General features: G+C 33.5%; 1 protein-coding gene across 6 annotated transcripts in view; it reads right to left on the reverse strand.

The window, feature by feature from the left end:
- Positions 1-819: 819 nt before the first annotated feature.
- LOC108732324 (facilitated trehalose transporter Tret1-like) overlaps positions 820-10995 on the reverse strand; it is a 15688-nt gene continuing 5512 nt past the window's right edge. For 4 of the 6 annotated variants that reach the window (XM_025973942.1, XM_018463054.2, XM_018463056.2 and 1 more), the window contains 5 exons: positions 5525-5660; positions 3981-4166; positions 3563-3682; positions 3236-3402; positions 820-1835 (listed from right to left, as the gene is read on the reverse strand). In XM_025973942.1, the coding sequence (XP_025829727.1) occupies positions 1020-1835; positions 3236-3402; positions 3563-3682; positions 3981-4166; positions 5525-5660 (1425 nt within the window). In that variant the 3' untranslated portion in view covers positions 820-1019. Of the gene's footprint in view, positions 1836-2588; positions 3030-3235; positions 3403-3562; positions 3690-3980; positions 4167-5524; positions 5661-10995 lie in introns of those variants that run through there. The other 2 variants (XM_018463058.1, XM_018463059.1) reach the window with 2 other exon arrangements.

Below are 10995 nucleotides of genomic sequence, written 5' to 3' on the forward strand. Positions count from 1 at the left end.
AACACTACAAACAGCAGGTAAAAGTTTATTCGATCATAGGGAGATTCTATTACATGTATTTCAAATTTCATTATAACGTGTACGACAGACATAGCTTGTACTCCCCTACATTGATCTAACCTAACGATACGATGAACGACGATGCAACCTATAGACCTATATAAACTATCGTTTGTTGCTGTTACTCGGACTGGCACGAAATTACAATACGCTTACACATCCTAATGTACATTCAGTTTATTGATTTGATCACTTGTTTTTACCAATTGAGGCAAAATAAAATTGCTATTCTGTACTAAACAAAATAACCAATACGTCCAATAATCAAAATTTCCTCAAAGGTATAGTATACTTGTAGAACGTAGAACTAAATTGATCCTGTTTGGGCGTAATAAGGCGTGGGACAGAATAATAACTTCGTGATGGATATTTCGTTGAAACTCGGTCGTGAATCGCGATTTTGGATTATACACCGGGCTTTGCAGTGTCTGTCCTTTTAAGAGCTTAAAATATATGTCCGAATGAGTTAGGCTTTTATAGTAGGTAAAACGTAGATGACTCTGTCGTTTTCAAATAGATTAAGAGTAAGTGATGTTTCCCATAACAGTCTGCTATAAGTTATAAAAGAAACTTTGGTCCTCAGTTATCGGCAAACGATTTTTGGTGGTACCAAACTTAATTCTACTGCTTGAATGACTTTACACTTGTATCTTATATGTTTAGATGATTAAGACCAATAATGTTCGATGTAGGATAAAAGGAGTAAAGGAGTTTATCAACAAGTCATCATGGTTGCTAGTAATAAAATAGACAATGGTATAGCTTATAAATTTTTTTAATGGGCTTAAACAGTCAGAATTGCTCTCCTGGCCATAAGAGATTTACCTAATGTGCATTTGGTTTACATTAGTAGCGTTAAAGCACTTAAGTATTTTGATTTACTAATCGTTTACTACCTACCTATACAATGAACACTTTTCTTAAATATTTTTATTTAGTAAGTATGCATACAGTATTGGTCATTTAGATCTTTCAAAATACTTTTCAATCTCCTTAAAACTTTTTCCCAAAGTTTCCGGTAAAAATACACATATAAATATAGTTCCGCATATGTTGACGCTTGCAAAAATGTAAAAGATACATTGTATTTGAACAATCTCCAGCAAAAACGGAAACACTTTAACCAAGACAAACATCGTTAAGTAGGCAAAAGAAACTAACAGTCCTCCCAGTTTTCCCCTTACTTTGACAGGTAATAATTCGCCTATCATTGTCCATGGTATCACTAAGTAACCTAAAGAACTAAAACAGACGTATGCCAAAACGCAATATAACGGTATATTATCGTCTTCTTTCGCTTTAGAAATGTTGTATTTGGCCAACTCTTCTTTAGGAATAACCGCAAGCGACATGTATAGGCCTGCTATGAGACTGGTGAGGCACATCCCCATCCCAGAAACAAACAACAGGGGTCTTCTTCCCACTCTTTTTGAAAACATTGACGAAAGAATGGCCATAACAAATCTTATGACACCTAATAAGACAAGTGCAACATACTCGTCTATTCCTTTCTCGAAATTTCCTCCTATTTCTCTGAACAAGTCCACTGCATAGAATATTATGACGTATGCCCCTGAAAGTTGCTGAATCGTAAACAATAAGATCAGGATGATCAGTGGTTTGTAAACTGATGGTCTTCTATATATAGATGAAAATTCCTGTTTGAATGTAGTTAATGGAGATTCTTCATTAGGCGTCCCTGGTCGATTTTCTGATGTTTGACTCGATTTTTTTGTTGAGGACTCCAATAGCCTTCGAAATTGATATTCAAAAACCTGGGAATTAATATTTATACAGTTAGAATCTTTAGACAACGACAAAAAGCTGCAATACTTTGTTTTGTAATGTTTTCTTTTTTTTTTCATCTGAGGCGTTCTGAAAATTCTTGCAGAACAAAATTTGCTCAAAAATAAACTAATTTTTTATCTAGGAATCTCGAAACAGCTAAATTGAACAGAAACAACCATTAAAGAGGGTTCTGATAATGAATATACAGAAGAACGTTCATAAATATTTTACAAAGTTTAATAATAATTCTTTGCGAATTTATCATGTAAGTCAAAAAACACTAAAATCGAACTGACTACTTTTTATAATATTACAGTTCCTTGCACAAGGACCTAAAATAAGTACTAAAAAAAAATCAAATATACATCGAAAAGCATTTCTTGATGATTTATTTCCATTTTTTGAGTCTGTATTGTTTAATAAATGAAGTGTACAGACGATATCAGTTTATTATTTCCTTTATTTGAAAGAATGGTTACCAATAACAGGGATTAATATCTTAATTTTCGCGTTAACTACTGGGTTGGTTGCGGTTAATGGGGATAAGTTCTTTTTGTCTTAAAATGCAGAAACTCAAAAAAAAAGAAAACAATAAGTTTCTAGAAGATAATTTCCCGTCAATGTTTAAAAGAATTTTTCAGTACTTGTAGCTTGTAAGTAAAGAGTATTACATAAGTCTTGGCTGAGAAAAAAGGGCCAACGCTGAAAAGATATAAAAATAAAAAAGTCTGCAGACAGACCTCTAAAGTGGGGCAGACGCCTTAAGGCTGTTACAATCACCCATAGTGGAGCCCACTCCAAAAGTCTTCTAAAGGCCACGCCCATGCCCCTTATGTTCCTTAAGGAGAGTTCCGCAATTTTTGGTAATCATTTCATAGGAAAAGTGCTTCTAAATCATTTTTCTCTCTATCTCTGAAAAACTCATATTTGGAATCAGCTCCCCCTATCAAAAAATACAGGAAGTAACTTTTCTAGATTTTGCCCAAAATTGGCACCCCCTTTTGGTAACACCTGAATTATAAAAAGTAGTCGATTCTGTTTTAATGTAATATATATTAATTGAATCCATCTTCACCCGACTTAACCACACTTAAGGCGGTTTATATAAACTATTTCGATAACGTAAACGTCATCTCTCAATAATTTTGTAGTATTTATTGCAGCATCAGGTAAAATTTCTTCTGCAAACAATGGAAATTAATGGCACAGGGTTAATTTAAATTGAAAGGTATACATTTCTAAGCAATTTTTTTGAGGAATATTTAAAAGGAGAGGAGATACATTATGCAAAATTAATTATTTCTGCTATTGTTTTCAGTTTTCAACTTAATCTTTAAATAATAAAGTACTCTTAACTTTTTAATTTATGATTTAATTATTTGCTCACTTGATTGTCCGTGTAAATCCACCGTAAAGATTTAGCAGCACTATGCGTTTCATTTCTAAATGTAACTAGCCAATGGGGGCTTTCAGGAATAAACCATAATAGGGCAAATGAAACTAAAGATATTGAACAAAAAATCATTGCCATAATTCTCCATTGAAACCACAATCCTAGAAAGTGTATTGTTTTTAATATTATATAGACCTATTAAAAATGTGTCTGCTTGTAATTTTATTAAAATAAGCATTTCAAACAAGAAGTCAACGATTTTTAAGAAATAATTATCATTATTTTTTACCCTTAACACAGTATATTATGATGAGTGCTTACCTAAAACGCATGTAACTAGTATTCCAAATGTTACAAATACACTATTCATACTTAGTAACATTGGTCTGAAATTTGGATGCGTGATTTCACTCACATATACAAGTGAGACGGTTGATAAACCTGAAACCTACAAAGAATTAACCATTGACGTTTTTCCATAAATATAATACAGGTACTGATTTATTTAATTTTAATGAGTTATTTTAAACATTGAACCCATTATCCAATTTAAATTTTAGAAATGAATCAAATAAACCCTTAGGGAAAAATTAGCTATCTAGATATATGTAGTAGGTAGGTAAATTTTTAATGAATGTGAGAAACGTATTAAACAGGAAAAATAATTTTCAGAGAATCAACTTGTTTAGTAAATGAAATCAAACTGGCAGCTATGTTAATAAATGGCAACCATATTTACCGCCTGTGAAGCCAGCAATGATCCTTGCTACGTAAATATGCCAAACTCTTGTTGCATTGGCGTGTATAAGCCAAGCACTAATGTACGGCAGAGTTGTGGCTAAACACATTTTTTTACGACCAAATTTGTCCATCAACGGTCCTATAAGGAGTGATCCTAATGGTAGAGAAATTGCAACCAGACTTGCTAGAAATTTTTCATAAGTTGTAATTAGTAACTCAAAGATTGTTATAATAACAGTACAATTCAGTATCAATCTATTCTCCTTTCGACAAAGAGAGGAGGAACGCATTGCCTGCTAATTTGCCACTGACGTCACCGTCATGGCTACCGGCAGCCATGCATGTAGCTCTTCACTTGGACATTTATTCCGTACATTAAGATTATTACAAGAGCTATTTAAAACATTAGAAAACGCACTAAATGGATCCAATTATTTTATATACTTTTTTACACAAAGTTTCTTCATTTATTATAAAGCAAAAAACTGTAACAGAAATTATATTTTTGAATGTAGTCTTTCCCTACCGTCGTCTGAAGATGTGAAAATTGTGGGTTGAACCGTGGTCGAAGATTTGTACATAAGGTTTCGCTGTTGGTGTCTTCTGCTCCTTGTTAAAGTGAAACTTTTATTACATCGCCTCGAATTTTTTCGTGCATCTATCGCATGTCGCATTACAGACGGCCGCGGAGTAGGGGTAAAAGTGAAGGGTGCTCGGCAGAGCAGCCAAGGTCAGTATGACAGCGCCCATGGCTCGCATGATCTAACCGTGTAGCATCTGTATTCTCACTCATTCGTGCAAGTGCATGACAATTACATTTATAGACTGTGAAACTCAAGAGAAGATTAAATTATTGATAGAATAACTCAAGTTCAAAATGATTTAATGATTTAAATAAATATTGTTTTCAGATTTTACATGCGTCTATGAATGATTGTATTTATTATGTATTCAGAACTGTCATATGCAGATTGAAATTACAATTTATAGTTGGATATCTTGTCTATTATTGATTTCCCATTATCAATGCCAATTTACAATCATTAAGAGAAGATTAAGAACGCGATTTTAATTTTAATACCTTAAATCGAATAATTTTCCGACAATTTTCAGTTAAATGCCTACAATCCGAAAAGTTTCATTTGCATCGTGGTTTCATAAAACCATACAATTTTTTATATGCCTGTTTGATGTCTTATTTCATTACTTCTTTCCCCTTGGTTACATCTTATTTATTACAGCTAAGTAATCTCTTGGTGGCTGAATATCTCCTAGAGTTAACTCTCACGTGGTGCTTAGCTTGTATTCGTCTTCAAAATTAAAGTTGTTCGGGTTTTTCATTATCTGGAGATATTCCAAGGGAGACCAACAGCTTCTCCAGAAGATTACTTCTGAAGGAGCTGACAGTATGATCAACAAGACGTCAAATGCAAGTCTTCGATCACAGCCCAACCCAAAAAACATCATATCTTCAGAAACTACATCAATTTTGTGATCGATACTATACAGAAAATAGATGATGAGGCTCTTCAGCATACATACCTATCCATGATGCTTCTGATTTTGTTATGGCAATATCCTTTTTATTTTCTTTCAATTGTGGTAAAAGGATTGCACTAAAGGACATATTAATTCCTGCATTGATAACTAAACTATGCGCAATACAGCATGCTATGATCTGTAAATCAAAACAGATTAGTCAGCCCATCAATAAAATAACTACACCCGTTTCATTAATTAATGATGAAACTGAAAATAACAAAAATAAAACGTGGACGACGAACGTGTGTGGAGTTTTTTTACGATAAGGTCCTTCGTCTCGTGCTGGTTTACCTTCTAATGGGTAGGTACCTATTCTAAAATAATGCCAGATGGTATATGTTTAAGCATAAAAATTATAAAAGTACCCGTCTAAAACATGGTATATGTTATATTATTAAACTGGAAACTATCACTTTTAATTTCATGGATATAAGTTTTGCGAAGATCGATTATTCAATTGAAATTCTTTGTATATTAAAAAATACCCAACAAATGCGAAATTGTCTCGTGCCCGATGATGAGGATATCGTGGGTAGAAAAGGTTAGAAATGAAGAGGTATTGGAAAGAATAGAACAGAGGACTCTATGGAAGTCAATAAAAAATAGGCGAGATAGGTTGGTAGGACACCTTCTCAGGCATGAAGATCTAGTCAGAGACATATTAGAGGCAGAAACACATTTATTATTGATTATAAAATACATACATCGGGAATAGCTGATGGGAGGTGATGTTTCAAGCCCTCCACTATATGTCGATCAGAAGTACCTAAAATAAAGTAATTTATTAGATAGGGATAAGAAAGATATTTATTGGTTTTTAGATGAAAATTGACGTTGTTGAATTATTGTTATTTTTTTTATGTACGTGGTCGCCGATTTTCGGCTAATTGTATTTTAACTTTTTAACGCAGTGACTGCACATTTAAATGTTTCATTGTAAAAAGCAAATAAAAAATACATTTAAAGGGGTTTTTAGGAGTTTTGTTTAATTAAAAATTGCTTAACCGCCGCACCGTGAGATTAGCTTACTATGGCACAACGTATTTACCATCTAGAAAGCATTTTAGGGGATTTTCATAAAACACGTACGCAAATAAGGGAGACAGAGGGGTATTGCCCAGTGTGATGAAGCATGACAAGGAGAGGGGGGTCCTAGGAAAATATGTTGGCAGTTTATCAATTTTATTTAATTTTTTTTCTTCACTTGGCAGTTCTTAAAATTTTTGATTACGCTGGAATGTAATTCTCAAGTAGAATGAAGATTCGGGCTATAGGGCCGCGGTTTAAGTGAATTATTGCGTCCAGACGTTTCGTCAGCTACTGCGGCTGACATCCTCAGTGGTAGTGCTGCGTTGACAGCGACAGTCGCTGTCGAGACTTCGAGATAATCTACGTTCACGTTGTCAACGCAGCACTACCACTGAGGATGTCAGCCGCAGTAGCTGACGAAACGTCTGGACGCAATAATTCACTTAAACGGCGGCCCTATAGCCCGAATCTTCATTCTACTATGTATTCCGGCCGTGAAAGCCTTTGATGATTACAAGTGTGACTTAGCGTGACGAAGGAGGAGGGAGTGGTCTAAGAAGGTGAAATTCTGAGTGAGTGGACCCCTTACTCCCCCCTTACATTTGAAAGGTAAGTTTTTTCTATAATCAGTATTATATGGTTTATTTTGCTTTACATTCTGTCTATGTGTTTTATAATGTTTAGTAAGCTCTTTGCAAACTTTTGGTATGCTATATGTATGATACAGCTTTACAATTCGGTAGATGACTATCTTAAAAAGTTTGTTTTCTCTATTTAATCGTTTACGGTATTGTAAGGTAAACACTACAAACAGCAGGTAAAAGTTTATTCGATCATAGGGAGATTCTATTACATGTATTTCAAATTTCATTATAACGTGTACGACAGACATAGCTTGTACTCCCCTACATTGATCTAACCTAACGATACGATGAACGACGATGCAACCTATAGACCTATATAAACTATCGTTTGTTGCTGTTACTCGGACTGGCACGAAATTACAATACGCTTACACATCCTAATGTACATTCAGTTTATTGATTTGATCACTTGTTTTTACCAATTGAGGCAAAATAAAATTGCTATTCTGTACTAAACAAAATAACCAATACGTCCAATAATCAAAATTTCCTCAAAGGTATAGTATACTTGTAGAACGTAGAACTAAATTGATCCTGTTTGGGCGTAATAAGGCGTGGGACAGAATAATAACTTCGTGATGGATATTTCGTTGAAACTCGGTCGTGAATCGCGATTTTGGATTATACACCGGGCTTTGCAGTGTCTGTCCTTTTAAGAGCTTAAAATATATGTCCGAATGAGTTAGGCTTTTATAGTAGGTAAAACGTAGATGACTCTGTCGTTTTCAAATAGATTAAGAGTAAGTGATGTTTCCCATAACAGTCTGCTATAAGTTATAAAAGAAACTTTGGTCCTCAGTTATCGGCAAACGATTTTTGGTGGTACCAAACTTAATTCTACTGCTTGAATGACTTTACACTTGTATCTTATATGTTTAGATGATTAAGACCAATAATGTTCGATGTAGGATAAAAGGAGTAAAGGAGTTTATCAACAAGTCATCATGGTTGCTAGTAATAAAATAGACAATGGTATAGCTTATAAATTTTTTTAATGGGCTTAAACAGTCAGAATTGCTCTCCTGGCCATAAGAGATTTACCTAATGTGCATTTGGTTTACATTAGTAGCGTTAAAGCACTTAAGTATTTTGATTTACTAATCGTTTACTACCTACCTATACAATGAACACTTTTCTTAAATATTTTTATTTAGTAAGTATGCATACAGTATTGGTCATTTAGATCTTTCAAAATACTTTTCAATCTCCTTAAAACTTTTTCCCAAAGTTTCCGGTAAAAATACACATATAAATATAGTTCCGCATATGTTGACGCTTGCAAAAATGTAAAAGATACATTGTATTTGAACAATCTCCAGCAAAAACGGAAACACTTTAACCAAGACAAACATCGTTAAGTAGGCAAAAGAAACTAACAGTCCTCCCAGTTTTCCCCTTACTTTGACAGGTAATAATTCGCCTATCATTGTCCATGGTATCACTAAGTAACCTAAAGAACTAAAACAGACGTATGCCAAAACGCAATATAACGGTATATTATCGTCTTCTTTCGCTTTAGAAATGTTGTATTTGGCCAACTCTTCTTTAGGAATAACCGCAAGCGACATGTATAGGCCTGCTATGAGACTGGTGAGGCACATCCCCATCCCAGAAACAAACAACAGGGGTCTTCTTCCCACTCTTTTTGAAAACATTGACGAAAGAATGGCCATAACAAATCTTATGACACCTAATAAGACAAGTGCAACATACTCGTCTATTCCTTTCTCGAAATTTCCTCCTATTTCTCTGAACAAGTCCACTGCATAGAATATTATGACGTATGCCCCTGAAAGTTGCTGAATCGTAAACAATAAGATCAGGATGATCAGTGGTTTGTAAACTGATGGTCTTCTATATATAGATGAAAATTCCTGTTTGAATGTAGTTAATGGAGATTCTTCATTAGGCGTCCCTGGTCGATTTTCTGATGTTTGACTCGATTTTTTTGTTGAGGACTCCAATAGCCTTCGAAATTGATATTCAAAAACCTGGGAATTAATATTTATACAGTTAGAATCTTTAGACAACGACAAAAAGCTGCAATACTTTGTTTTGTAATGTTTTCTTTTTTTTTTCATCTGAGGCGTTCTGAAAATTCTTGCAGAACAAAATTTGCTCAAAAATAAACTAATTTTTTATCTAGGAATCTCGAAACAGCTAAATTGAACAGAAACAACCATTAAAGAGGGTTCTGATAATGAATATACAGAAGAACGTTCATAAATATTTTACAAAGTTTAATAATAATTCTTTGCGAATTTATCATGTAAGTCAAAAAACACTAAAATCGAACTGACTACTTTTTATAATATTACAGTTCCTTGCACAAGGACCTAAAATAAGTACTAAAAAAAAATCAAATATACATCGAAAAGCATTTCTTGATGATTTATTTCCATTTTTTGAGTCTGTATTGTTTAATAAATGAAGTGTACAGACGATATCAGTTTATTATTTCCTTTATTTGAAAGAATGGTTACCAATAACAGGGATTAATATCTTAATTTTCGCGTTAACTACTGGGTTGGTTGCGGTTAATGGGGATAAGTTCTTTTTGTCTTAAAATGCAGAAACTCAAAAAAAAAGAAAACAATAAGTTTCTAGAAGATAATTTCCCGTCAATGTTTAAAAGAATTTTTCAGTACTTGTAGCTTGTAAGTAAAGAGTATTACATAAGTCTTGGCTGAGAAAAAAGGGCCAACGCTGAAAAGATATAAAAATAAAAAAGTCTGCAGACAGACCTCTAAAGTGGGGCAGACGCCTTAAGGCTGTTACAATCACCCATAGTGGAGCCCACTCCAAAAGTCTTCTAAAGGCCACGCCCATGCCCCTTATGTTCCTTAAGGAGAGTTCCGCAATTTTTGGTAATCATTTCATAGGAAAAGTGCTTCTAAATCATTTTTCTCTCTATCTCTGAAAAACTCATATTTGGAATCAGCTCCCCCTATCAAAAAATACAGGAAGTAACTTTTCTAGATTTTGCCCAAAATTGGCACCCCCTTTTGGTAACACCTGAATTATAAAAAGTAGTCGATTCTGTTTTAATGTAATATATATTAATTGAATCCATCTTCACCCGACTTAACCACACTTAAGGCGGTTTATATAAACTATTTCGATAACGTAAACGTCATCTCTCAATAATTTTGTAGTATTTATTGCAGCATCAGGTAAAATTTCTTCTGCAAACAATGGAAATTAATGGCACAGGGTTAATTTAAATTGAAAGGTATACATTTCTAAGCAATTTTTTTGAGGAATATTTAAAAGGAGAGGAGATACATTATGCAAAATTAATTATTTCTGCTATTGTTTTCAGTTTTCAACTTAATCTTTAAATAATAAAGTACTCTTAACTTTTTAATTTATGATTTAATTATTTGCTCACTTGATTGTCCGTGTAAATCCACCGTAAAGATTTAGCAGCACTATGCGTTTCATTTCTAAATGTAACTAGCCAATGGGGGCTTTCAGGAATAAACCATAATAGGGCAAATGAAACTAAAGATATTGAACAAAAAATCATTGCCATAATTCTCCATTGAAACCACAATCCTAGAAAGTGTATTGTTTTTAATATTATATAGACCTATTAAAAATGTGTCTGCTTGTAATTTTATTAAAATAAGCATTTCAAACAAGAAGTCAACGATTTTTAAGAAATAATTATCATTATTTTTTACCCTTAACACAGTATATTATGATGAGTGCTTACCTAAAACGCATGTAACTAGTATTCCAAATGTTACAAATACACTATTCATACTTAGTAACATTGGTCTGAAATTTGGATGC

This window comes from Agrilus planipennis, unplaced genomic scaffold (genome assembly GCF_000699045.2).
Source record: "Agrilus planipennis isolate EAB-ADULT unplaced genomic scaffold, Apla_2.0 scaffold30, whole genome shotgun sequence".
NCBI classification, from domain to species: domain Eukaryota; kingdom Metazoa; phylum Arthropoda; class Insecta; order Coleoptera; family Buprestidae; genus Agrilus; species Agrilus planipennis.